This window comes from Rhinopithecus roxellana, chromosome 3 (assembly GCF_007565055.1).
Source record: "Rhinopithecus roxellana isolate Shanxi Qingling chromosome 3, ASM756505v1, whole genome shotgun sequence".
NCBI lineage: Eukaryota > Metazoa > Chordata > Mammalia > Primates > Cercopithecidae > Rhinopithecus > Rhinopithecus roxellana.
In genome coordinates this window covers 157,352,179-157,379,508 of record NC_044551.1, presented here as the reverse complement: position 1 = coordinate 157,379,508, position 27,330 = coordinate 157,352,179, and the positions used below count along the sequence as shown (strand labels likewise).

Below are 27,330 nucleotides of genomic sequence, written 5' to 3'. Positions count from 1 at the left end.
GGCCGAGACAGATGGATCAGCTGAGGTCAGGGCTTGAGACCAGCCTGGCTAACATGATGAAACCCCATCTCTACTAAAAATACAAAAAATTAGCTGAGCATGGTGGCACGCACCTATAATCCCAGCTACAGTGGCACGCACCTGTAATCCCAGCTACTCAGGAGGCTGAGGCAAAAGAATCACTTGAACCCAGGAGGCAGAGGTTGCAGTGAGCCGAGATCCTGCCACTGCACTCCAGCCTGAGCAACAACAGCAAAACTCCATCTCAAAAACAAAGAAGAAGTACAATTAACACTTTCTATGTTCCAAACCTCTTGCTAAGCACTGTAGTAGCTCTCATAACCTATACTATTTTGAGGAGCCCAAATTGCTTTCCAAAGTATTTCTACTTTCAAAAGTATTAAGTCTTTTGACTTAATTTCCATACAGCAATGCAAATAAGCAACTGCTACACACAACAAAATAGACGAATCTAGAAACATGATGAGGGTCTATGGCCCTACCACCTTGAACGTGCCCGGTCTTGTCTGATCTTGGAAGCTAAGTAGGGTCGGGCCTGGTTAGTACCTGGATGGGAACACAAGGAGGAATGAGAAAATCAGTCACTTATTATTCCATTAATATAAAGTTGAAAAAACAAAACAATCATAATATTAGTGTTTGGATGAACGGAGGCAAGATGGCGCACTTCCGGGTTCTTCATCCCCCCCCAACTTTTCCCGCGCGCACGAAAATCCAGCCGGTGACCCGGGAAGGTGCAGACCAACTAGGCATGCGCCAGGTGATGTCAATCTGAAGAGACCAAGATTTACCTGGTCGCACCTGTGGAACGCCCCCTGACACGCCCGTGCCCCGCCTATTGCCCTCCCACTCCTAGAAAAGCCGCTCCGGAGGCACGCCAGGCGCGGCCTTCCTCAGTCCTCCACTCCTGTCGGGATGTCAGGACTGTGGGAACTCCGTCCGAGAGCTGTACGGGTGACTCTGGGGGCCCCTTTTGTCGGGGGGCCAACAGACCTCTCCCTACCCACCTTCTTCCCTTGAAGCTAGGTGACCAAAATAAACTTGCAGTTTTGCTCCTACCCTTGCCTAGTCGCTGGTTCTTTTGTACCCACTCTGGTGGTCTTAGAAAAACAAAACAATTAGAAGTCACCTTAAGGCTTTCCTCTGAGGCAAGTGTGAGAGAAGTGACTACAGGAGACTCTAGAAGGGCTTTATGGAACAGTCCTATTTATAGACGTGTGGTAATTTCATGGTTTTGTTTACTTTGTATTCATAGAGCTGTAAATTTATGATTTGGGTACTTTTTTGAAAATACACTGTTTTATCTAAAGATGTAGTTTTTAAAAAAGATGCACACTATTCAGCATTGAAAGTTAAATAAGAAAATACATGAATTTATTCTATACACTTAAAATGAATTTTTTTTTTTTTTTTTTTTTTTTTTTTTTTTTTTTTTGAGACAGAGTCTCGCTCTGTCGCCCAGGTTGGAGTGCAGTGGCCGGATCTCAGCTCACTGCAAGCTCCGCCTCCCGGGTTTACGCCATTCTCCCGCCTCAGCCTCCCGAGTAGCTGGGACTACAGGCGCCCGCCACCTCGCCCGGCTAGTTTTTTGTATTTGTTAGTAGAGACGAGGTTTCACCATGTTCGCCAGGATGGTCTCGATCTCCTGACCTCGTGATCCGCCCGTCTCGGCCTCCCAAAGTGCTGGGATTACAGGCTTGAGCCACCGCGCCTGGCCAAAAATGAATATTTTGTCTTTTTTCATGGAAACACAATGAGGTACCAAATTACAGCCATAAAACTGGCAAAAATTTTTAAAGCTGTACAATGCCAAATATTGGGGACATGATACACTGCTGGTAGATGTGTAAGTTGGTAGAAATACTTTGGAAAACCACTGGGCAAAACTAGTAAAACTGGAGACATGAATCCACTAAATACTTAGCAGTTTGACTCCTAGGTATGTCCCCTGGAGAAATACATGCTGAAGTGCCACAGTATATATATATAAGACGTGAATATCTGTTTTTTCTGGGTTTCAGTTAGTATGAACAATGAACCAAAACTAGAAACACTACAAATGTCCATCAATATTAAAATGAATAAATCATCCTATATTCATTAAATGGAATAGTAAGCCACAACAAAAACAAAATGGATAAATCTTACAAATGTATTATTGAACAAAAGAAGCAAAACAAAACAAACACTTCAATATAACTATATTTATGAAACTAATCAAAATAGGAAAACTAAATTATAGCACCCAGGCATTCATATATAAGTGATAAAGATATAAAGAAGAGTGAGAAAATTATTATTTTAAAAATCAGGTAAATGGAGAGGGCGCGCACAGTGGCTCACGCCTGTAATTCCAGCACTTTGGGAAGCTGAGGTGGGTGGATCACTTGAGGTCAGGAGTTCAAGACGAGCCTGGCCAAAATAGTGAAACCCCGTCTGTACTAAAAACACAAAAATTAGCTGGGCGTGGTGGCACACGCCTGTAATCCCAGCTACTCGGGAGGCTGAGAGAGGAGAATCACTTGAACCCGGGAGGCAGAGCTGGCAATGAGCTGAGATACCCCCACTGCACTCCTGCCTGGGTGAAAGAGCAAGACTCTGTCTCAAAAATAATAATAGTAATAGAAATATTAATAAATAAATAAAAATCAGGTAAACAGAGCTGGGCACAATGGTGCATGCCTACGGTCTCAGCACTTGAGAGGTTGAGGCAGAAGGATCACTTGAACCCAGGAATTCAAGGCTATTGCCGCTATGATTATACCTGTGAATGGCTACTGTACTGCAGCCTGGGCAACATAGCAAGACACTCTTCTCTAAATAAAATAAAAATAAATAAAATAAAAAATCAGGTGAATGGTTAATTCCCAAAGAAAGTGACGGGGTTGTAAAAATCAAAAGAGAGAGAGGGTTTCTGGGATGTTGGCAATGTTTTCTTAACCTTAGTAGTGATTATATGGATTCATTTTATAAGTACTTATTTAAATTTATGTATATACCTCATAAATTTTCTGCATGTATGTTATATCTCAGTTTAAAAATGTTTAATTAGTGAACAGTAGAAAATTGATATAATCATCATAAGCATACATGCATCCACAATACGATCTTGAACTACATCAAACAAATAGGAAAAAATACATAAATCAACAATTGTAGTTGGAAATGTTTTAGCACACATCTCTAAGATCACATAGACCTGAAAATTGCATGGATATGAATGAGCTAAAAAAATTTTTTTAATTTAAAAAATATAGCCGGGTGCGGTGGCTCACGCCTGTAATCCCAGCACTTTAGGAGGCCGAAGCGGGAGAATCACGGGGTCAGAAGATCGACACCATCCTGGCTAACACAGTGAAATCTAGTCTCTACTAAAACTACAAAAATTAGCAGAACGTGGTGACACTAGGCTGAAGTCCCAGCTACTTGGGAGGCTCAGGCAGGAGAATCGCTTGAACCCAGGAGGTGGAGGGTGCAGTAAGCCAAGATTGTGCCACTGCACTTCAGCTTGGGCGACTGAGCCAGACTCCGTCTGAAAAAAAAAAAAGAACTTTGTATTAAGTGAAATAAACAAGTCACAAAAAGGCAGCTACTGTATGATTCCACTTCTATGAGATACCTAGAGTAGTCAAATTTATAGAGATGGAAAGCAGAATGGCGGTTGCCAGGGATTAGGGATAGAGGGAGGTGGAGAGTTATTAGTTAATTGGTACAGAGTTTCAGTTTTGAAAGATGAAGAGTTCTGGAGACGGATAGTGGTGATGACTGCATAACAGTGTGAATGTACCTACCACCACTGAACTGAACACTTTAAAAAGGTTCATATGCCAAATTTTATATTCTGTGTATTTTACCACAATTAAAGTTTTTTATGGAAAACAAAAACAAATGTTCTGGCTTCCAGATTCCTATAGATTCATGCCAGTTACCTAATTTTGAACCTCTCCACACATCCTATAAACAAAACTAAGGAGAACAAATAAAACCATCTATGGCTACAATATAATTTATAGGCAGAGAAAATTATAAGCCCCATTTTATACAAAAGCAAGTATATGCATCCAAAACCAGCAGATCCAGTTGCAGAGCCATGCTCTAGAAGAGAAGCCAAGATGGCACAGAAAGTCTAAACCACCACCAGAAAAAGAGAGTCCCATCTTGAATGGAGAAATACTGACAATGTCTGAGGTCTGGTAGATGAAAGAACTGAGACGTATTTTTAAAGGGGGTGAAATTGTTTGAGACTGGAAATGGCAATGTTGCAAAGGCAAGAGGAAAGGGAGGAGGAAAGAGGCGACTTGAAGGGGAGGTACCCCTTCAGGGCTTCATGGTGAAGAAAAAGGAAGCAAGCAGTGAATAAGAGTCCCAGGCTGGGCACAGTCGCTGATTCCTGTAAACCCAACACTATGGGATGCCGAGATGGGCGGATCTCTTGAGCTCAGGAACTCAAGACCAGCCTGGGCAACATGGTGAGACCCCCATCTCTACAAAAATAAAATAAAATACAAAATTTAGCCAGGCGAGGTAGTGCGCACTTGTGGTCCCAGCTACTCAGGAGGAGGCTGAGGCAGGAGGATCGCTTGAGCCTAGGAGACAGAGGTTGCAGTGTGCCGAGATGGCACCACTGCACTCCAGCCTGGGAGACAGAGACAGACCGTGTCTCAAAAAGAAAAAGAAAAAGAAAAAGGAAATTAAGAGTCCCACAGAAATGAAAGAGAATCAGAAAATCACAAGACATCAGCCGGTGCTCCACTCTAAAAAAGGGCTATTTGGGCGGGGAAATGCATTTTGTTCTACCAACAAAAGAGGGCACTCTTGAACTAAGAAAGCTGGTAAGGCACCCAACCTCCTGCCTCATTTGCAGTTGCTGAAACTGGAAAATAAAATATTACAAAATGCACAGAAAATTGCAGACGTATTATATAGAAAAAGTTTAAGTGAAAATCTATATTTTCTAAAAAACAAAAAACATGAAACCAGAAAACTGAAACACAATATTCCAGCCAAAATTAAATAACCTTAAACAATCATTTGGTAACATGAAAAAAACGCGATGAATCAGCAAAATAACTCAGAACAGAAGTGGACAAAGAACAAAATAACTAAGAAGACAGTTTGTGAAAAAAAAAAAGAAAAGGAGAAATAGAAGAATAAAAAAAAATCAGAGGCCGGGCGCGGTGGCTCAAGCCTGTAATCCCAGCACTTTGGGAGGCCGAGACGGGCGGATCACGAGGTCAGGAGATCGAGACCATCCTGGCTAACCCGGTGAAACCTCGTCTCTACTAAAAAATACAAAAAAAAAAAAAAAAATTAGCTGAGCGTGGCGGCGGGCACCTGTAGTCCCAGCTGCTGGGGAGGCTGAGGCAGGAGAATGGCGTGAACCCGGGAGGCGGAGCTTGCAGTGAGCTGAGATCCGGCCACTGCACTCCAGCCTGGGTGACCGAGTGAGACTCCATCTCAAAAAAAAAAAAAAAAAAAAAAAATCAGAAAAAAAAAATCAGAAAAAAAAAAAAACAAAACAAATTATAAGATGTCCAAAGAGGAAGAGCTTTTACTTAAAATATAATAACTAGTATTGAGGAAAGGTATTAACACAGCCAAAAAAATAAAAATAAAATCAAGAAAGCAATTCAGCCAAGTGCGGTGGCTCACGTCTGTAATCCCAGCACTTTGGGAGGCCAAGGCGGGTGGATCACAAGGTCAGGAGTTCAAGACCAGCCTGGCCATTATTATGAAACCCCCATCTCTACTAAAAATACAAAAATTAGCCAGGCGTGGTGGCATGCGCCTGTAGTCCCAGCTACTTGGGAGGCTGAGGCAGGAGAATCGCTTGAACAAAGGAGGCTGAAATTGCAGTGAGCCGAGATCGCACCACTGCACTCCATCCTGGGCAACAGAACCAGACTCCATCAGAAAAAAAAGAAAAAAAAGAAAGAAAGAAAGCCATTCAAAGAATCAGACAGAAAGTGGTGTGGAGGCAAAGATCCAACATACATTGCAGTCCCTGAAGAAGAATAATGGAATCTTCAAAACTATAATAAAGGAAAACTTGGGTCTACATATCGAAAGGAAACCTAGGAAAATTTATATGGAATGATCAAGTCTGAGGTATATCTTAGCGCATCCGTTAGATTTGAAAGAAAAACTCCTCTGAGCCTCAGGCAAAAAGGACAAGAAGATACAAATATACAGGTAACTGTTAGAACAAACACGTGAACATTACTGAACACTGAAAAAACTTTAAAAGTTAAGAGTTAGGTTGATTTTGGATTTTAAGCACTTCCTTGCTTTCTAGCACAACGAGGTGCTCCACGTCCATTTCTATATTTCCTGCCCACTTCTAAAATCAGCCATTTCTCCAAGAAACCCTGGATCCTTTTATTATGGAAAGAGAGCTGAACTTCAGCAGTAAAAGGGCTGGAGAGTGCCCGCGGGTCTCGAACAACCCAGAGAGGTGGTTTGAAGAACTGCGAAGTAACCGCTGAGCTAAAGCCAGCCCAGAGGCTGCTTCCGGATTATATTTTCTTGACTGGTGAGAAAGACCTACGTCACAAAGAGTGAGTCAAAACAACGGTGCTTTAGCATGACTCAGCGACCCAGACTGTCCAACCTGCCACCACCTCCAGACAATTGCGGAGTATCCATCTGGGGACATACAAGAGTGACAAGTACTCAGCCTTCCTCTGACCTCTGGAGAGCTCTCCCGTGGTTGTGTCCCTGGTTTATTCTCTCCTTCTCAGCAGTCACCTGGTCCACAACTCTCGACAAGCCCCCACCTCCTTTGCCTCCAGTCTCTGAGCTCCCAAAACACCACGCAGGGTCACTTTGTGATCAAATCAACTTTTACAACTAGTGGTTGGTCCAGGGGAGTGGAGTCTTTACAAGGTGTAAATTGTATTTCAGACCTTATCTTAGAACTTCGCTGCTAAACTAGATAAACTTTACAACTCCTGTCCAGGTGAAACTTCCTGTTATACTTTTTAATTTTTGTTTGTTAGAGACAGATTCTCCCTCTGTCACCCAGTCTGCAGTGCAATGGCCCCATGTAGGCTCAACCCATACACCCCTCTTAGCCTCATGAGTAGCTAGGACTACAGGCACAGGCCACTATGCCCAACTATTTTTTTTTCTTTTTCTTTTTTATCTTTTTTGAGATGGAGTACCTACTCTGTCACCCAAGCTGGATTGCAGTGGCACCACCTCAGCTCACTGCAGCCTCCCCTCCCTGGTTCAAGTGATTCTCGTGCCTCTCCCTCCTAAGTAGCTGAGACTACAGGCATGTGCCACCACACCTGGCTAATTTCTGTATTTTTTTAATAGAGACGAGGTTTCACCATGTTGGCCAGGCTGGTCTTGAACTCCTGACCTCAAGTGATCTGCTCCCCTCGGCCTTCCAAATGGCTGGGATTACAGGCTTCAGCTACCGTGCCCGGCCTTTTTTGTTGTTGTTGTCAGAGACAGAGTCTTGCTATGTTGCCAAGGTTGACCTGGAACTGGCCTCAAGACAGCCTTCTATCTTGGCCACCCAAAGTGCTAGGACTACCCGTGTGAGCCTCCATACCTGGCCTAAAAATTATTTCCATTTTTAATACCACGGGACCATCCATTCCTTTTATGTACACTGTAAACAGCTAACTTTTCTTCCCCAAATTCCTACTTTTCTCCAATTAACCACTGTTTATATTTCAATGTGTATCCTTCCAGTCCTTTTCCTCAATCTGTATATTTAACTCTACACAGAACAAAACGTTTTTCTTGGCTTGCTGGGAATCCGGTTGTTGGATATTGTTTACTTAACAGCATGTCTTGGAGATCCTTCCGGTCACTGCATATAAACCTAATTCACTTGCATTGTAAACAGCTGCATTATATTCAAGTATAAATGTACTAGTTTTAAGTTTCATTATCATAAAAGCTGCAGTAATACACATCTTGATACATATATATACATATACACAAGTATGTTGTTAGAATATATGCTGGATTAAAGAATCTGCACACATATTTGGAGAAAGTTATGGGAGAAATACAAGAGGCTTTGAGGGTGCCTGAAGCCACAGGATCATCTTTAGTAATAAGGATCATCTTTTGTTCCCCAGGTACTCTGAAGGGCAATTCCACCAGAATGTAAATTCCATGACATCTGGGACTTTGATGCATTGCCCCAGATGATAATACCAGTACCTAAAGCATGTTCACCTAAGCACCGGTCAAGTGGATGTTCCTCAGCCAGAATGCAAACATTTCCATTGGTTTTCGAAAGCCCTAAAAGAAGCTTCTCTTTGAGATTTCTGAGTTATCTGGGATTACTGTGGGCTCTTGAATTTCCATTCCATTTCCTTTCCCAAGACGCCAACTTGAGTACCTCCAAACACCCCATAACTTAGGTCCCGTTGAGACTCAAACCACTTATCAGTCCCAAGAGAGTTTAAAGATTCTGAAATTCAGAATTACCTTTTTGAAGTGACCAGAGGTAAGATCCCACTGTACCAAAAAGGGAAATATATCCTTTAAAGCTAAATTGAACTAGATGGTTTCCTGAAGAATGAGGCTGGGAGTCTCACTCTGTCGCCCAGGCTGGAGTGCAGTGGCATGATCTCGGCTCACTGCAACCTCTGCCTCCCAGGTTCAAGCGATTCTCCTGCCTCAGCCTCCCAAGTAGCTGGGATTACAGGCATGTGCCACCACCCCGGCTAATTTTGTATTTTTAGTAGAGACAGGGTTTCTCCATGTTGGTCAGGCTGGTCTTGAACTCCCGACCTCAGGTGATCTGCCCACTTCGGCCTCCCAAAGTGCTGGGATTACAGGTGTGTGCCACAGCGCCCAGTCAGCAACGTTTTCTTTAGTGGTGATTATATGGATTATATAGTAGTGAATATATGGATTCATTTTATAAGCATTTATTTAAATCTACATATATATCTTATAAACTTTCTGCATGTATGTTATGCCTCACAGTTTTAAAATGTTTCATTAGAAAACAGTAGAAAATTGATATAATCATCATAAGCATACATGCATCCACATTACAATCACCAACTATATCAAATAAATAGGAAAAAATACATAAATCAACAAAATTTTTTGTATTTTTAGTAGAGACGGGGTTTCACCATGTTAGCCAGGATGATCTCGATCTCCTGACCTCGTGATCTGCCCTCCTCAGCCTCCCAAAGTGCTGGGATTACAGGCATGAGGCACCGTGTCCGGCCTGTTTTGGTTACTTAAATAGCTAAAAATAGAACTACCATAAAATCCAGCAATTCCACTTCTGGTATATATCCAAAAGAATTGAAAGCAGATACAAGACCAGGCGCAGTGGACCATGCCTGTAATCCCAGCACTTTGGGAGGCTGAGGTGGGCGGATCATGAGGTCAGAAGTTCGATACCAGCTTGGCTGACACGGTGAAACCCCATCTCTACTAAAAATACAAAAATTAGCTGGGTTTGGTGGCACATGCCTGTAATCCCAGCTACTCAGGAGGCTGAGGCAGGAGAATCCCCTGAACCCGGAAGGTGGAGGTTGCAGTGAGCCAAGATCACGCCAATGTACTCCAGCCTGGACGACAGAGCAAGATTCCATCTCAAAAATAAAGCAGAAATTCAAACAGATATTTGTACACTTATGTTCTTAGCAGCATTGTTCATAATAGCCAAAAGGTCAAAAGAACCCAAATGTCCATTGATGGACTATGGCTAAACAAAATATTCCATTTTCATAATATTCCATTGTAGTATTCACATACAATAGAATATTATTTATCCTTTCTAAAAAGGAATAAAATTGTAGTGCATGATACAATATGGATGAACCTTAATAACATTGTGCTGGCTGGGCATGGTGGCTCATGCCTGTAATTCCAACAATTTGGGAGGCCGAGGCGAGAGGATCACCTGAGGTCAGGAGTTTGAGACCAGCCTGATCAGCATGGTGAAACCCCATCTCTACTAAAAATACAAAAATTAGCCAGACGTGGTGGTGGATGCCTGTAATCCCAGCTACTTGGGAGGCTAAGGCAGGAGAATTGCTTGAACCTGGGAGGCAGAGGTTGCAGTGAGCCGAGATCATGCCACTGCACTCCAGCCTGGGCAACAGAGTTAGACTCCCTCTCAGAAAAAAATAAAAATAAAAATAAAAAAACTGTGCTAAGTGAAATAAACAAGTCACAAAAAGACAAATACTGCATGATTCCACTTCTATGAGATACGTAGTCAAATTTATAGACTGAGGGCAGAATGGCAGTTGCCAGGGATTAGGGATGGAGAGAGATGGAGAGTTATTAGTTAGTGGGTATAGAGTTCCAATTTTGAAATATGAAGAGTTCTGGAGATGGGCAGTGGTGACAGTTGCATAACAGTGCAAATGTACCTACCACCACTGAACTGAACACTTCCAAATGGTTCATATGGCCTGGGGACAGTGGCTCACACCTGTAATCTCAGCTCTTAGGGAGGCAGAGGTGGAAGGATAGCCTGAGCCCAGGAGTTCGAGATCTGCCTGGGCAATATAGACCCCATTCTCCACAAAAAGGAAAAAAAAAAAAAAAGCCCAAACAAAAAAGGTGTAAAATGGTTAATATGCCAAATTTTGTGTACTATGTATTTTACCACAATTAAAATTTTTTATGGAAAACAAAAACAAATGTTCTGGCTTCCAGATTCCTATAGAATAAAGCCAGTTAACTAAATTTGAATCTCTTCACACATCCTATAAACAAACAAAACTAAGGAGAACAAATAAAACCATCTATGGCTACAACATAATTTACAGGCAGAGAAAATTATAAACCCCATTTTATATAAAAGCAGATATATACATCCAAAACCAGCAGATCCAGTTACAGAGCCATGCTCTAGAAGAGAAGCCAAGATGGCACAGAAAGTCGAAACCACTACCAGAAAAAGAGAGTCCCGTCTTGAGTGGAGAAATACTGACAATATGTCTGAGATCTGGTAGATGAAAGAACTGAGATATATTTTAAAATGTGGTGAAATTGTTGGAGACTGGAAATGGCAATGTTGCAAAGGCCAGAGGAAAGAGGTGACTTGAAGGGGAGGTACCCCTTCAGGGCTTCATGGTGAAGAGAAAGGAAGCAAGTAGTGAATAAGAGTACCAGGCTGGCTGCGGTGGCTCACTCCTGTAAACCCAACATTATGGGAGGCCGAGGTGGGCGGATCTTGAGCTCAGGAATTTGAGACCAGCCTAGGCAACATGGCAAGACCCCATCTCTACTAAAATAAAATAATAAAATAAAATAAAATCCAAAGCTGGGTAAGGTAGTGCACACCTGTGGTCCCAGCTACTCTGGAGGAGGCTGAGGCAGGAGGTATTGTTTGAGCCCAGGAGGCAGAGATTGCAAAGCCAAGATGGCACCACTCACTGCACCCCAGCCTGGGAGACAGAGACAGATCCTGTCTCAAAAAGAAAAAGAAAATTAAGAGTCTCACAGATACAAAAGAAAATCACAAAATCACAAGATATCAGCCTGTGCTCCACTTTCCAAAAAAGGGCTATTTGGGGAAGAAATGCATTTTGTTCTATCAACAAAAGAGGGCACTACAGTCAGGTGCAGTGGCTCATGTCTGTAATCCCAGCACTTTGGGGGGCCGAGGTGGGTAGATCACCTGAGGTCAAGAGTTCGAAACCAGCCTGGCCAACATGGTGAAACCCTGCCTCTACTAAAAATACAAAATTAGCCAGGCATGGTGGCGCATGCCTGTAATCCCAGCTACTTGGGAGGCTTAGGCAGGAGAATCGCTTGAACCGGAGATGCAGAGGTTGCATTGAACCGAGATCACACCATGGCACTCCAGCCTGGGCAACAAGAGCGAAACTCTGTCTCAAAAACAAACAAACAAACCAAAACAGGGCACTCTTCAACTAAGAAAGCTGGTAAGGCACCCAAACTACTACTTTATTTGTAATTGCTGAAACTGGAAAATAAAACATTTCAAAATGCACAGAAAATTGCAGATACAGTATATAGCAAAATGTTAAGTGAAAATCAATATTTTTTAAAACACTAACCATGAAACTGGAAAACTGAAACACAGTACTCCAATCTAAATTAGATAACCTTAAGCAATCATTTGGTAACATGAAAAAAATGCCATGAATCAGAAAAATAACTCAGAACAGAAATGCACAAAGAACGAAATAACTAAAAAAACAGTTTGTAAAAAAAGCAGGAGATATGGAAGAAAAAAAAAATCTCTGAAAAGAACACTGAATCATAAGCTGTCCAAAGAGGAGAAGCTTTTACTTAAAATATAATAACTGGTATTGAGGAAAGATATTAAAACAGCCAATAAAATAAAAATAAAATCAAGAAAGCAATTCAAAGGATCAGAGAGAAAGTGATATAGAGGCAAAGATCCAACATACATTGCAGTCCCTGAAGAAGAATAAAATAATGGAACCGATGTAATCTTCAAAACCATAATAAAAGAAAACTTGGCTCTACATATCGAAAGGAAACCTACGAAAATTTATATGGAATGATCAAGTTTGAGGTATATCTTAGAACATCCATTAGATTTGGAAGAAAAAACCCTGTGGGCCTCAGTAAAAAAAGGCGAGAAGATACAAACATACGGGTAACTGTTAGAACAAACACATGAACATACTGAACACTGAAAAAACTTTAAAAGTTGAGTTGGTTGTTTTTGGTTTTTAAGCACTTCCTCACTTTCTAGCACTACGAGATGCTCCACGTCTGTTTCTGTACTATTTCCTGCCCAGTACTAAATCAACCATTTCTCCAAGGAGCCCTGGTTCCTTTTTCCATGGAAAGGGAGCTGAACTTCAGCAGTGAAAAGGACTGCAGAGCGCCCACGAATCTCGAACCACCCAGAGAGGTAAAAGGACTGCAGAGCACCCGCGGATCTCGAACCACCCAGAGAGGTAAAAGGGCTGGAGAGCGCCCGCGGGTCTCGAACAACCCAGAGAGGTTGACTGTAATCCTCACAGAGAAACGGCGAAGTAACCGCTGAGCTAAAGCCAGCCCGGAGATTGCTTCCGGATTATATTTTCTTGACTGGTGAGAAAGACCTACGTCACAAAAAGTGAGTCCAAGCAAGGGTGCTTTAGCATGACTCAGCGTCCAGGACTGTCCAACACGCCCCCCCACCTCCAGACAATTGAGAAGTTGTCCGTCTGGGGACACACAGCAGTGACAAGGACGCAGCCTTTCCCTAAGCCCTGGAGAGCTCTTCCGTAGTTGTGCCCTCGGCTTATCGTCTCCTTCTCAGCAGTCACCTGGTCCACAACTCTCAAAATGCCCGCACGTCCTTCGCTTCCAGCCTTTGCGATCCCAAAACAACCACGCAGTATCACTTTGTGATCAAATCAACTTTTACAACTAGTGCTTGGGCCAGGGCAGTAGAATCTTTACAAGGTGTAAATTGTATTTCAGACCTTACCTTAGAACTTCGCTGCTAAACTAGTTAAACCTTACAACCCCTGCTCAGGTGAAACTTCCTGTTACGCTTTTTTTTTTAAGACACATAATCATCCTCTGTCATCCAGGCTGCAGTGCGCTGGCTCCATCTAGGCTCAACCCCTACGCCCCTCTTAGCCTCGCGAGTAGCTAGGACTACAGGCACAGTCTACTATGCCCGACTGATTTTTTTTTTTTTTTTTTTTTTTTTTTGAGACAGAGTTTCGATCTGTTGCCCAGGCTGGAGTGCAGTGGCACGATCTCGGCTCACTGCAACCTCCGCCTCCCGGGTTCCAGCGATTTCCGGCTAATTTTTGTGTTTTTAGTAGAGATGGTTTCACCATGTTGGCCAGGCTGGTCTCAAACGCCTGACCTCAAGTGACTCACCCGCCTCGTCCTCCCAAAGTGCTAGGATTACAGGCGTGAGCCACGGCGTCCGGCTTTTTTCTTTTCTCTCTCTCTCTTCTTTCTTTCTTTCTTTCTTTCTTTCTTTCTTTCTTTCTTTCTTTCTTTCTTTCTCTTCTTCTTTCTTCTCCTCTCTCTCTCTCTCTCTCTCTCTCTCTCTCTCTCTCTCTCTCTCTCTCTCTCTTCCTTCCTTCCTTCCTTCCTTCCTTCCTTCCTTCCTTCCTTCCTTCTCTTCTTCTTTCTTCTTTCTTTCTTTCTTTCTTTCTTTCTTTCTTTCTTTCTTTCTTTTTCTTTCTGTCTGTCTTTCTTTCTTTTTCTTTCTCTCTTTCTTTCTCTCTCTCTCTCTTTCTTTCTTCTTTTGAGACGGAGTCTTGCTCTGTCGCCAGGCTGGAGAGCAGCGGCACGATCTCCGATCACTGCAACCTCCGCCTTCCGGGTTCAAGCGATTCTCCTGCCTCAGCCTCCTGAGTAGCTGGGACTATAGGAGCGCACCACCACGCCCAGCTAATTTTTGTATGTTTAGTAGAAACGGGGTTTCACCATGTTGGCCAGGATACTCCCGGTCTCTTGACCTCATGATCCACCCGCCTCGGTCTCCCAAAGTACTGGGATAACAGGTGTGAGCCACCGCACCTGGCTAATTTTTTTTTTCCTTTTTCTTTTTTGAGATGGAGTCTCCACTCTGTTGCTCAGGCTGGATTGCAGTGGCACTACCTCGGCTCGCTGCAGCCTCCGCCTCCTGGCTTCAGGCGATTCTCGTGTCTCAGCCTCCCAAGTAGCAGCGACTACAGGCATGCACACCACACCCGGCTAATTTTTGTATTTTTTAGTAGAGATGAGGTTTCACCAAGTTGGCCAGACTGGTCTTGAACTCCTGACCTCAAGTGATCCGCTCCCCTCAGCCTCCCAAGGTGCTGGAATTACAGGTGTGAGCCACCGTGCCGGCCTTTTTTATTTTCTGTAGAGCCAGGATCTTGCTATGCTGCCCAAGTTGACCTGTAACTGCCCTCAAGAAATCCTTCTACCTCGGCCACCCAAAGAGCTAGGACTACCCGTGTGAGCCTCCATGCCTGGCCTAAACATTATTTCCATTTTTAATACTACAGGAACATCTATTCCTTTTATGTACACTGTAAACAGCTAACCTTTCTTCCCCAAATTTCTACTTTTCTCCAATTAACCACTGTTTATATTTCAATGTGTATCCTTCCAGTCCTTTTCCTCAATCTGTATATTTATATAGTTAAATATACACAAAACATAGTTTTTCTTGGCTTGCTGGGAATCCAGTTGTTGGATATTGTTTACTTAACAGCATGTCTTGGAGATCCTTCCGGTCACTGCATATGAACCTAATTCACTTGCATTGTAAACAGCTGCATTATATTCAAGTATAAATGTACTAGTTTTAAGTTTCATTATCATAAAGCTGCAGTAATACACATCCTGGTACATACATGTGCACATACACAAGTATGTTGTTAGAATATATGCTGGATTAAAGAATCTGCACACATATTTGGAGAAAGTTTTTTTTTTTTTTCTTCTTTTTTTTAATTAAAATTTGTCTCCCAGGCCAGTGCTTTTTTTTTTTTTTTCTTTGAGACGGAGTTTTGCTGTGTCACCCAGGCGGGAGTGCAGTGGCTGGATCTCAGCTCACTGCAAGCTCCGCCTCCCGGGTTCACGCCATTCTCCTGCCTCAGCCTCCTGTGTAGCTGGGACCACCATGCCTGCCACCACGCCTGGCTAATTTTTTTTTTGTATTTTTAGTACAGATGGGGTTTCACCGTGTTAGCCAGGATGGTCTCGATCTCCTGACCTCGTGATCCGCCCATCTCAGCCTCCCAAAGTGCTGGGATTACAGGCGTGAGCCACCGCGCCCGGCCATATTTGGAGAAAGTTATGGGGGAAATACAAGAAGCCTTGAGGGTGCCTGAAGCCACAGGATCATCTTTAATAATAAGGATCATCTTTTGTTCCTCAGGTACTCTGAAGGGCAATTCCACCAGAATGTAAATTCCCTGCCATCTGGGACTTAGATGCATTGCCCCAGATGATAATACCAGTACCTAAAGCATGTTCACCTAAGCACTGGTCAAGTGGATTTTCCTCAACCAGAATGCAAACATTTCCATTGGTTTTAGAAAGACCTGAAAGAGGCCAGGCGCGGTAGCTCATACCTGTAATCCCAGCACTTTGGGAGGCCGAGGCGGGCGGATCACGAGGTCAGGAGATCAAGACTATCCTGACTAACATGGTGAAACCCCATCTCTACTAAAAATACAAAAAAATTAGCCGGGGATACTGGCGGGCACCTGTAATCCCAGCTATTCAGGATGCTGAGTCAGGAGAATCACTTGAACCTGGGAGGTGGAGGTTACAGCGAGCTGAGATCGTGCCACTGCACTGTAGCCTGAGTGTCAGTGACACTCAAAAAAAAAAAAAAAAAAAAAAAAAAAAAAACTGAACCATGGAAGGAACTCACTGAAACCTCCAGATTGCCTTGAAAGGGGTAACAAAAGACCTAATCAACAAGACTGTCACCCAAGGGACCTGAAGTGCACATAATCCTGCCAAGAAAAGCACCCACCAATCTGCCCCCATTGCCCAATACTTACTGTATCTAAAACTTTGAGCCAGGCCTTGAGCCCACAGGTGAAGATACATTCACGGTATTCCCAGTGGCAAGATTCAGCATCACATGTTTACAGTAAGGGAATTTTGTATAAAAGTCCAAACGGAGGTGTATGGTGCTTTGTGGTTCAGATACTACAGAAAGGTGAGGAGCCTGATGGGGCAGAGAATGAATACCAGCTATATGGTGGCAGCCTTGTTAACCCAACGGATCCATTTTTTCAGGGTATAGAACCAGCAAGAGTTACAGGTTTCATCTGCTTGAAGTTAATGTGTTAAAGTTAATAATCCTCCGTGTATGTATGACTATTTTTTTTTCTCTGCATCCCCTGGACTTGGTACAGTACTTATCCAGTGGATATCAAAGTTTTGTGAGTTTCTGTGCTGAGTTTACCAGTTTGTGCCATCTAATTCTCAAATTAGACCAAGGTAGGGAAAACAGCTAGCTTCTTCTCAGTGGATTTCAATGTGGGTACGGAGGGATTTTGCCTTTCTCAGGGGCATAGACATTTTTAGTTGTCACAATTGTGGAAGAGGGTGCTACTGGCATCTAGCAGGTAAAGGCCAGGGATGAAGTTAATCCTAAATCAAAATCAAAATCATAAACACCCTACACTGCACAGCATTGGTTTCTACAACAAATGATAATCTGGCCCAAAATATCAACAGTGCCAAGATTAAGTAATCCTTCGTCTAGCAGACGTAAGAAACACACTAAGGGCAGGGTGCAGTGGCTCACGCCTGTAATCCCAGCACTTTGGGAGGCTGAGGCAGGTGGATCACCTGAGGTCAGGAGTTCTAGACCAGCCTAGCCAACATGGTGAAACCCCATCTCTACTAAAAATACAAAATTAGCCGCTTGAAGCCAAGAGGCGGAGGTTGCAGTTAGCCAAGACTGCGCCACTGCACTCCAGACTGGGTGATAGACCAAGACTCTCTCAAAAAAAAAAAAGAAAGAAAGAAAAAGAAAAAGAAAAAGAAAAACACTAAGTTCAATCCTGAGCTCTGCTGTTCCAAAAACAAAAGATCAAAGGAGTCTGAAATGATAGGAATAGTTTTGGTTCAGGCTCCTCTGGACACAGATCCCTTATCAGAGGAAAACATAACTCATGCTAAAAAAAAAAAAAACCTAGGCAAAAATAAGATTTAAAATGGAAGAATAAAACACTCTATGGAAATCCTCAGCATGAGAAGGAAAAACAAATATTCACAGGCAAAATGATGGAATGTTCCCACCAAATGTAAAACAGGCCTAGTCAATGCCATTTATTATACATGTTGAACAGCTTCTAAGATCCAAGGGCTCCCATAATAAGGTTTTGGGGACTTTTTGTTTTGTTTTGTTTTTCATTTTCTTCTTTGCATCAAACCGGTTCTTCCAAAAGCCTGCTCACAAGGAAGACAAAAACAGAAATCCTCAGGAAAATGAAACAAGAGAAGCTGAAACAATCTACACCTGAATGTTAAAAAACTCATCAGACACAAACCACACCAAACACTCATCCCATTTAATTTCCTGTTACATGCTCTGAGGAAGCCAAGAACATCAGGCCCCAGGGCAGCAATGCTCTGGGATTCCAGCTCAGGCCCCCTCTATGTGACAGATTCATGCACACACATCCACACACCATAGAACCAGGCAGAAATACACATGCATGCACAGGTAGCTAGAGAACCATAGGGCGGGATGGGAAAAAGGGCTGGTCAAAGATATGCAATCAACTGGAAACTGGGACCTAGAGAATGCTTCTGTTGCAGGATGAACATGAGTTAAAATTAAAACAAAGGCATAACACAGGATAAAGGTGGGATGCTCAGACAAGAGGTTGGATAGATGGAGAGATAAAGATGCAGGGGGAGTTTTGGGAAAGCAGCCTCAGAAGGGGAGGTTTTTCTTTATTGGAAACTCAGGTGGGCAGGGGTCCTATGACTCCAGCAATATACTGAGGCTGAAGCAATATGCCACAGCATTACCTCTGCAATCTGTGCCCTCTCCCAAAGTAGAGGGAAACCAGAAGTCCCACCCTCTATCCCTCCCCATTGACACTCTTAAGAACTTTCCCATCACCCAAAAAGAAATGACCCCCGACTACACACACACACACACACACAAAGTTAGGTCCAGCATAGGCCCAAGTTAGGCCAAGCACAGAAAGCCTCAGTAACTCTTCTTGGTGGAACCAAAGCCAGAGAAGCCCATCACAGCTGCCATCTCATCGTCCTCCTCAAATGTCAAGTCCTCCTCAGCCCTCCTTTTCTTCTCCTTCTGTTTCTCTTTCTTGTATGCTTTGGCCTTTTCTTCCTGGAGGGAAAAACCACTCAGAATCAGTTTAGACTCCTCAGCCAAATGTTACTGAAAAAGACATAAGTTTTAAGACTCCTTTCTATCTTTAGGAGAAAGTACTTAAGACAAGTAAAATCTCAAGGACAGAGTAAAAGCCAGAGTAAAAATTATAAAGAATAACAAAAAGAAGTTTTAGCCTCTAGAGAGAAGTTCTCAAGCCTGCACTCTAGTTCATTTTTTTTTTTTTTTTTTTTTTTGAGAGAGTCTTGTTCTGTCACCTAGGCTGGAGTGCAGTGGCACAATCTCGGCTCATTGCAACCTCCACCTCCTGGGCTCAAGCAATCCACCCACCTCAGCCTCCCAAGTAGCTGGGACTACAGGCGTGTGCCACTGCACCCAGCTAATTTTTGTATTTGTAGAGACAGGGTCCCACCATGTTGCTGGGGCTGGCCTTGAACTCCTGGTCTCAAGTGATCCATCCACCTTGGCCTCCCAAAGTGTTGGGATTACAGGCGTGAGCCACTGCATCTGGCCCCATGTCATTTCTAGTTCCTGACAGGGTTATGACAGCAAAACCATATAATAGCAACTAACATTCTGGGGCATGCAGTACATGCCAGAAATTGCTCTGAGTACTTCATGCATATTATACTAAGATCTCTAATATGGGGATACTGAGGCACAAAGAGGTTACATAACTTGCCCAAGATTCACAGCCAGTAAGTGGAAGAAACAGAATTCTGACCCAGTCAGCCTCATTTCATGGGCCTCTTTAGGACTAGGTACATTTAGTTAATTCCTCTTGCAGTTAAAAAAAAAAAAGGATGGAGAAGGCTATGCATGTTGTGGGGGACAGTGGGTATATGGGAAATCTTTATACCTCCTTCTCGATTTTGTTGCAAACCCAAACTGCTCTAAAAAAAGTTAAGTCTTTTAAAAAAATTAAATCAAAGAATACAGATGAGACAGTCCTCAACTTATGATGCTCTGACAAGATTTTTCAGTTTTACAATGGTGCAAAACTGACATGCATTTGAAACTGTACTTCAAGTATCCATACAACCATTGTTTTTCACATTCACTACGGTATTCAACAAATTAATGAGATGAATATTTTATTATAGAATAGGTTTTGTGTTAGATAATTTGGGTCAATTGTAGGCTAATGTGTTCTGAGCATATTAAGGTAGGCTAGACTAAACTATGGTAGGTTAGGTGTATTATGCATTTTTGACTTAAGATATTTTTAACTTGATGATGTGTTTATTGGTAGGTAACCCCGTGAGAAGTTGAGAAATATCTGTATCGCCAAAATAAATAAATAATAAGGCCCACAGAGTCCAGGAGAAAAAAGTAGTTTCAGAGCCATTTCCTTCATATCATGAGAATCCTAAACAAAGGCAACAAATGTTTCTGCTAATATACAGAACTCAGGAGATACAACTCTGGGGCTGGGAGTAGGAGTGGGATGAGGACAGGGTCTCCCATGATTCATAATATACAACTCAAATCTGGGGCAGAGGGGAAGAATAGGAGAGCCTTACCTCTTCTCTGAGCTCCTTCATCCTTTCCTCAAAATCATAATCCTTCTGCTTCTCTTCCATCTTCTTCTTGTTGACCTCAAAACGTTTCTTCACCTGATCCAGGGTGGAACGTTCCACACGCATAGACATGCCCAGGTTTCTCTGATCTGGATGGGGTCAACAGTGAAGAAGGCAAGCTCATTAAAATATCCTCAGCCCCTCAAAAAGTATTTTCCTGATTTCTCTGACATCTTCTCATATGACATCTCATAAAACACACAGCACAAATAATTACGGCTAAAAGAAACTCCCTTGGTCAGCTGGGCCCAGGAGCAGCACATGGTTTGGGTGCTGTTAAAAGCCTCATGGCCTCCAGAATGAGGCCTCTTACCTCATGGCCTCCAGAAATATTACATAATGAAGTAAAAGATGGCCTGTGCTGAAACAACTGGAGAGTTCTAATAGGGGCATCAAAAAAGAGCCCAACAGAAACTACCTTTCTTACTCCAGCCATCTTTTGATCAGTAAAAAGAAGAGGAAGAAAAAAAAACCTACCCTTCCATTCCACCCCACCTCCAAAACCCAGTTCCAGCCCTAGTCACAAGCTACCTCCAAGCCTTACGTTTCTTTCCATTAATGTGATCCAGAAAGTTGATGGAGTCCTTCACCACACAGTCACAGACATTGCAGTAATATCTAACAGGAAGAAACAGCACCTGAGTCAAATATGGTTTTAAGGATCTTATCATTTTCAACCAAGAAACACAAATTTTTAGGTAAACTTCTTTTTAGAAGTGTTAAGCCTTCATTTCTATAAAGCCTTGGCTCTCAAGAGAGTATAGCAGTCATCCTCCAAGACAGCCTCAGGATGAGCCCCACCCTCTTGGTATTCCTACTCTGTGTAGTCTCTTCCCAATTTGTACTAGAGTTGGTCTGTGTGGCCAACAGAATACGTCAAAAGTAATATCTTCCAAAATTAGGTTATTTTAAAAACCATGCCTTCTGTCTTTGTTTGGGTTACTTGCTCTGGGGAAGCCAGTTGCTTTATTGTGAGCAGTCTTATAGAAAGGTCTATGGGGCAAAGAACTTAGGCTTCCAAACAACAGGCATGTGAGAGAGCTTGGAAGCAGATCCTCCAGCCCCACTTAAGATTCAAATGAATGCAGACCGACCTTGCCAACTCCTTGATTGCAGCTTCATGAAGAGACCCTGAACCAGAACCACCTAGGTAAGCCACTCCCACATTCCTTACCCAAAGAAACTGTGAGTGGTGTAGTTTATGCTGCTAAGCTTTGGGTTAATTTGTTAATTTACGTAACAATAGATAACTAATACAGACGGGAATGAACAACAGTGGGTTTACTAAGCAGCTCAGAGAAATGTCACTCATTGCTATCTGTGTTGCTCTCCTGCTAGAAAACCTAACTGGAGAGAGAAGCAGTGGGGGGGCAAAGGGGTGACAAGCTGTTGTGGGACCCTTCTTCCTACAGGTTATAGTCTTGGAAGAAGGTGTACAATCAGGCATCCATAACAACTACAGCCTTTGCAGCTAGTCTGGAACCTCAAACCCCGCTTCTTCACCATTAACAACTCCTAGGCTCTACCTAATTTCTCCCCTAGAAATCTCCTCAGTAGCCCCTTCCTTCATTTCTTCCTCTGACAGATCAAATAATCCCTTTTAAAATATTAACAGTAAACCAGAATTGATAACAAGTATAATGGCAATAAACATTTTTTTTAGAGAGTCTCGCTCTGTTGCCCAGGCTGGAGTACAGTGGTGTGATCTCGGCTCACTGTAAGCTCCGCCTCCCGGGTTCACACCATTCTCCTGCCTCAGCCTCCAGAGTAGCTGGGACTACAGGCACCTGCCACCAAGCCCAACTAATTTTTTGTATTTTTAGTAGAGACGGGGTTTCACTGTGTTAGCCAGGATGGTCTTAATCTCCTGACCTCGTGATCCGCCCGCCTCCACCTCTCAAAGTGCTGGGATTACAGGCGTGGTGAGCCACCACACCCAGCCAGCAAAAAAAAAATTTTAAATATGTATTAAGTAGTAGTTGCAGTGCTAGTATGATTTTTGTTTGTTTTGTTTTTTAAATTGAGACAGGGTCTCACTGTGTTGCCCAGGCTGGTCTTGAATTCCTGGGCTCAAGCAATCCTCCTGCATTGGACTCTCAAAGTGCTGGGATTACAGGCATGAGCCACCGTGCCCAGCCAATGCTAATAATATGAAGAAGCCCAATGAGTGACCACTCCTAGACACTATCATGTCAACTTGAGACCTTGGGAGACACAGAAAAACAAATATAAAGATGGAATTACAGGCAAGAAGAACATAATCCTGGGGCCAAGGACCTTCCTCAACACTTCCTAAAACCAAAATCGGTGGCTTAATAGATGCATTCTTGGCTGCAGAGAAAAATGATAAGCAACTTACCCTCCCATCTCAGATTGAGGGGTTGTCTTGGTAATGACAATTGTCTTCCCAAGCTTGGATTCCAAGTCCACCTTGTAGTCCCTATGCCGTAAAAGCTCTCGCTTGACAGGCTGCACTGGTTTTCCTGAAACATAATGGGGAAGGAAGTCCCTTCAATATTATAGCTCCTCAACCAGAAAGGAAAAAAAATGCATGAAACCCAAAATTCAGATCTACTCTCATTTCAAAATGATTCCTGAAAGAAAGGACGCAACAGACACTTAAAGTAGCAGCTGGGGAGAATCTCAACACAGGAAAAAATCATAAGCAATCCCCAATTTTCTACAGCTTTTCTCCACTTCAAAGCCAGCCAATCCAAAAGCAGTATGTTTTATATTCATTGATTAACTGAATTGTGGGGGAGAATTTCTGAAGTGTTACTAGAAGCAACTTTTTCAAAACAGGAGCAAGGATATTCAAGAATGCTTTCAGGCAGATACCCTAGGCATAACAGAAAGGAACCTTCTGAGAGCTGGGCAAATTTATAAAAGGGGACCAACATTTAGAAAATGCCTGTTACATGTCAAGCACTATTTATTTTACATGTTACATAAAAACTGAAAGAGTTAGTGAATGCAAGGTGGCCTGGAGGTAAAGGGAAAAAAGAATGTACACGTTTGAAACAGATGACAAAACAAGACATTTCTTTATGCAATCTCTTAACCAGGAGAGAAGCACCAAGTCCCTGACGTACAAGGCACAGAGAAACAGCACTACTAAGCACTAGCTGAAACAATCACAGATCCTGGAAAGTACCCCGGCTTTTCTCAGACTATATGGGAGGGTCTTGATTGGTCCAGGAATGTTCTCTCCCTTAAGAAATTTCAAGGGAAAGAGGGGGGTCACTGATAGCGGTAATGCACAGTAGCAAAACAATCCACTTAACTTCTCTGTCACTACAAAGGATTCCGTTATCTTCTCTGTACTTCAGAAAAGCATTAAACGAGCCAAGCAAAGGGTGGGCAAGGAAGCGGAGTAAAATAGAGCTGAAGAGCATCTCAAAACTACTTACTTCAGCCCACCTCCTCGCTCTCATTTTGTAAATGTAGAAACCTAGGCCGAGGGAAGCAACACTCTGCCAGAGCTTAACCGCGTGGGAAGGCAGCGCACTTCAACTCCCACCCGCTCTCCATCATCGCATCGCCTCTGTGATACCCACAGCCCTTGATGTAGTTAGCACCCACCATCTTTCTTTTCTCTCTCTTCTGTGAGCCTCTTCTCGGCGAGTTTCTCGTATTCATCTTTGTCCCACTTTCGGCGAAAGTCCAAGTTTTTTGTCTGTGGAGGGGAAAAAGCGTCAAGATCCGTCGCCGTGTCCGGACCCCTAAAGAAGCAGGGAACCGCGCCCTCGCGGTCCAGGCGGCTACAGGACCTTTTGAAAGCGAAGCCTCTTTGGACTGCATGAGAAGGCTGGGGTAGCCTCAGGACCCCCAACCCGAGAAACCTCCATGATTCCACTGACCCTTTGCAAAGGCCTATACTGGGGAGTTCTTGAACCTGGACCCTGGGATCTCGAGGAGATATCGGAAAGCCGGTCGGCTGCAGGAGTTTGTCTCTATTCAGGTCCGAAAAACCATTCCCCACCCAGCAAACCCTCCTCCTCAGACACAACACCTACCCCGCTGCCCGACGCCATCTTCACAGCGAAGTGAATGGCGAGCTGAAAAATGCCGTAAAAAGCGGCTTGGAGCCGTAAGGCAAGTTGGCCCTCCAATAAGCTTGGAGTCTTGTGTTCCAAACGAGCTAAGGACTGGAGGGCTTCTAAAACAGGCTTGTTGGCCCCGCCTCTGCTCCAAGGAGACAGCGCAGGCGCAAGAGGAGTATGAAGCAATACGGAAGTAAGGGCGCCCGCAAGCGTTTTTTGCCTTGGATTTCAAAACAAGCATTGAAGGGTCAAGATTTAGTTCAACTATTTTACAAACAAGGAAACTGAGGTTCGAAAACCTGTGGTCTCTGATCTAGTCTAGCAACTTTGCGTCCACTGCCAAGAATTCATAAACCTTTTTTAAGGCCGAAGCGCCATTAGGGGGTCTAGATGCCTCTCATTCACCTGCATGCACTAGCGATATGACCCTAAACTACACTGAAGCGTTTGCAACAGAGGTACCCTTCCCGACGCACATATAAAAAACATGTTTTGCACTTGTGCTCTTTTCCTTGAAGCAATGCTATCACACTTTACTTCACTCATTTTTCCATCACCTGGGGAACTTTATAGTAGAACATAATTTAATCAGCATAATTGGATTTGGAAAGGCCAGTCATCAACAACACTCTAGAGTGAAGCACTGTGGCATACTGGCTCACTATATGTTGATTTTTAGCAATAAAACTACCTCTTGGCCAGGCTCGGTGGCTCATGCCTTTAATCCCAGCACTTTGGGAGGCTGAGGTGGGTGGATTATGAGGTCAGGAGTTCAAGACCAGCCTGGCCAATATGGTGAAACCCTGTCTCTACTAAAAATACAAAAATTAGCTGGCTACTCGGGAGGCTGAGGAAGGAGAATCTCTTGAACCCGGGTGGCGGAGTTTGCAGTGAGCCGAGATCATGCCACTGCACTCTAGCCTGGGTGACAAAGCAAGACTCCATCTAAAAACAAAAAACAAAAAACAAAACTATCTCTTGAGGAGATGGGGAAAGAGGGAGAAACTGGCTGCTCATCACTGAATACAGAAGCATCATCCCAGCGAGGTTACTCCTACCTCACAGAATTCTCTAGTGTACACTCAAGCATTTTCTATAGTCTATGCAAACCAAGCCCTTGATAACAATAACAAATTACCCAAACTACTACACTTAATATTTTATTTAACATGTTATCCAACCACTTCTAGAACAGCCTCCACGGCATGGCATGGAATAGTTAGAGCAGTGATTCTGGCACAGGAAATGGTCTCCAAAATCTCAAAATATCAGATCTCCACCTTGTCAAGTCATCTATTAAGTTCAATGTTCAAGATTATTAAGCATAAAGCCCCACTCTTCTATTGTTAGCAATGCATGGGCTAGAGAGATGTCAAATCAACATGGGTACTGCCATGCCCTTAGGATAGCATCTGTCCTCAAACAAAGCTGAAAGCAGCCATTGCCCCTCTTTGCTGTCTTCCAAAAACTCCCCAGACAGGCCAATGGCTGGTTGTGGACAAATTCACCAGAATCTGGTTCCGTAGCTACAGTAGAAGGCTAAGTATCTGGCTTCTGATCTCAATGGTTCAGAATCCTCAGCCTGAGGTGACTCTCCCAGAGCCTTGCTCACAGCAACAATCTCAGTACCTCTTGACAACATTCGGTGGCATTTCAAATTTGCCTCTGCAGCTACAGCATGTCTCTTTCACATACCAGCCATCTGCACCCATGCAGAATAGCTGCTCACACTACCCAAGGAGTCCTCAGGGTCTTCTACAGTTCTGTACCCAGGAAGGATGGAGGAGGCAGAAGGTACTTGTCACCCATCCTGGCCAGTTGTTGTGAAGTCCATCACTCAATTCCAGAGGAACTCAGTTCTAGAGGAAACCTTTTCTACAAAGAGCAGCAGATGGGAATCAGGCAAGGATCAAGACTCAGACAGTCGCTTCTGAATTTCAGCCACAAGATTTTCCCGTTTAATGGCCACCTGAAACATAAGAGAATCCTCATGTGATAAACTAGAAAGTGATACTAGCTCCTTAGCCACTGTTTTTCCAGATTTGTTTTACTCTGCATCTGCTCCCATTACTTACACAACCAGAAGGGAGTAGTGTGGGTTGACCTGAAGAATGTATACCCTCAAGACGAAAGGGATTCAAACACCTGATCTATGTCTATTATGTTGATTAGTCTCAAAATACCCATTCAGATTTCATTTGTCTTTCTTCTGGCCACCCAGCGAATACTCACAGGCTGCAGTGGTCATCTGGAGTGAGTGTTTGTTCAACTCTACCACTATTAACCATGAAGATAATTTCTCAGCCAGAAGATGCATATTTCTTACAAAATCTGGGAAAGGCAGAAACAATTCGTCCCTTCTATTTCTGCTGCTGCCACTCACCTCCTCTCTGCTGGCCACTGAACGGATCTTGATGACCCCTTCTTTCAGTTCTTGCTCACCAATAATGACCACCAGTGGAATGCCTGTGCTCTCACAATAGTGCAGCTGGGTTAATAGTTTGGGGTTGTTCTTGTATAGCATCTCTGCCTGAAAAGGATCAAGATAGAGTAAGGGACTTAGAAGCAAACACAGCAACAAACCTCAGGAACATGGATATCCAAGGAAGTCAGAGATAAATGGCTAGTCCTCCCACCCTAAAAAGCCACTCTAGGTTGGCCGGGCGCGGTGGCTCAAGCCTGTAATCCCAGCACTTTGGGAGGCCGAGACGGGTGGATCATGAGGTCAGGAGATCGAGACCATCCTGGCTAACACAGTGAAACCCCGTCTCTACTAAAAAAATACAAAAAAATTAGCCGGGCGAGGTCGCGGGCGCCTGTAGTCCCAGCTACTCGGGAGGCTGAGGCAGGAGAATGGCGTGAACCCGGGAGGCGGAGTTTGCAGTGAGCTGAGATCTGGCCA

General features: G+C 43.5%; 2 protein-coding genes across 10 annotated transcripts in view; both read right to left on the bottom strand.

Annotated features, from left to right (window-relative positions):
* Nucleotides 1-17,740: 17,740 nt before the first annotated feature.
* ZMAT2 (zinc finger matrin-type 2) lies at nucleotides 17,741-24,559 on the bottom strand. The gene is made up of 6 exons (XM_010388176.2): nucleotides 24,402-24,559; nucleotides 23,968-24,061; nucleotides 22,745-22,868; nucleotides 20,930-21,003; nucleotides 20,329-20,474; nucleotides 17,741-18,802 (listed from the first exon to the last, which is right to left on the bottom strand). Exons 1-6 carry the CDS (start codon nucleotides 24,417-24,419, stop codon nucleotides 18,659-18,661), a joined length of 600 nt encoding a protein of 199 aa, XP_010386478.1. The 5' UTR covers nucleotides 24,420-24,559; the 3' UTR covers nucleotides 17,741-18,658.
* Nucleotides 22,850-27,330, bottom strand: part of HARS2 (histidyl-tRNA synthetase 2, mitochondrial) — an 11,259-nt gene continuing 6,778 nt past the window's right edge. For 7 of the 9 annotated variants that reach the window (XM_010388174.2, XM_030927726.1, XM_030927724.1 and 4 more), the window contains 2 exons: nucleotides 26,812-26,958; nucleotides 25,573-26,397 (listed from right to left, as the gene is read on the bottom strand). In XM_010388174.2, the coding sequence (XP_010386476.1) occupies nucleotides 26,338-26,397; nucleotides 26,812-26,958 (207 nt within the window). In that variant the 3' untranslated portion in view covers nucleotides 25,573-26,337. Of the gene's footprint in view, nucleotides 22,869-23,966; nucleotides 24,062-25,572; nucleotides 26,398-26,811; nucleotides 26,959-27,330 lie in introns of those variants that run through there. The other 2 variants (XR_004056426.1, XR_004056427.1) reach the window with 2 other exon arrangements.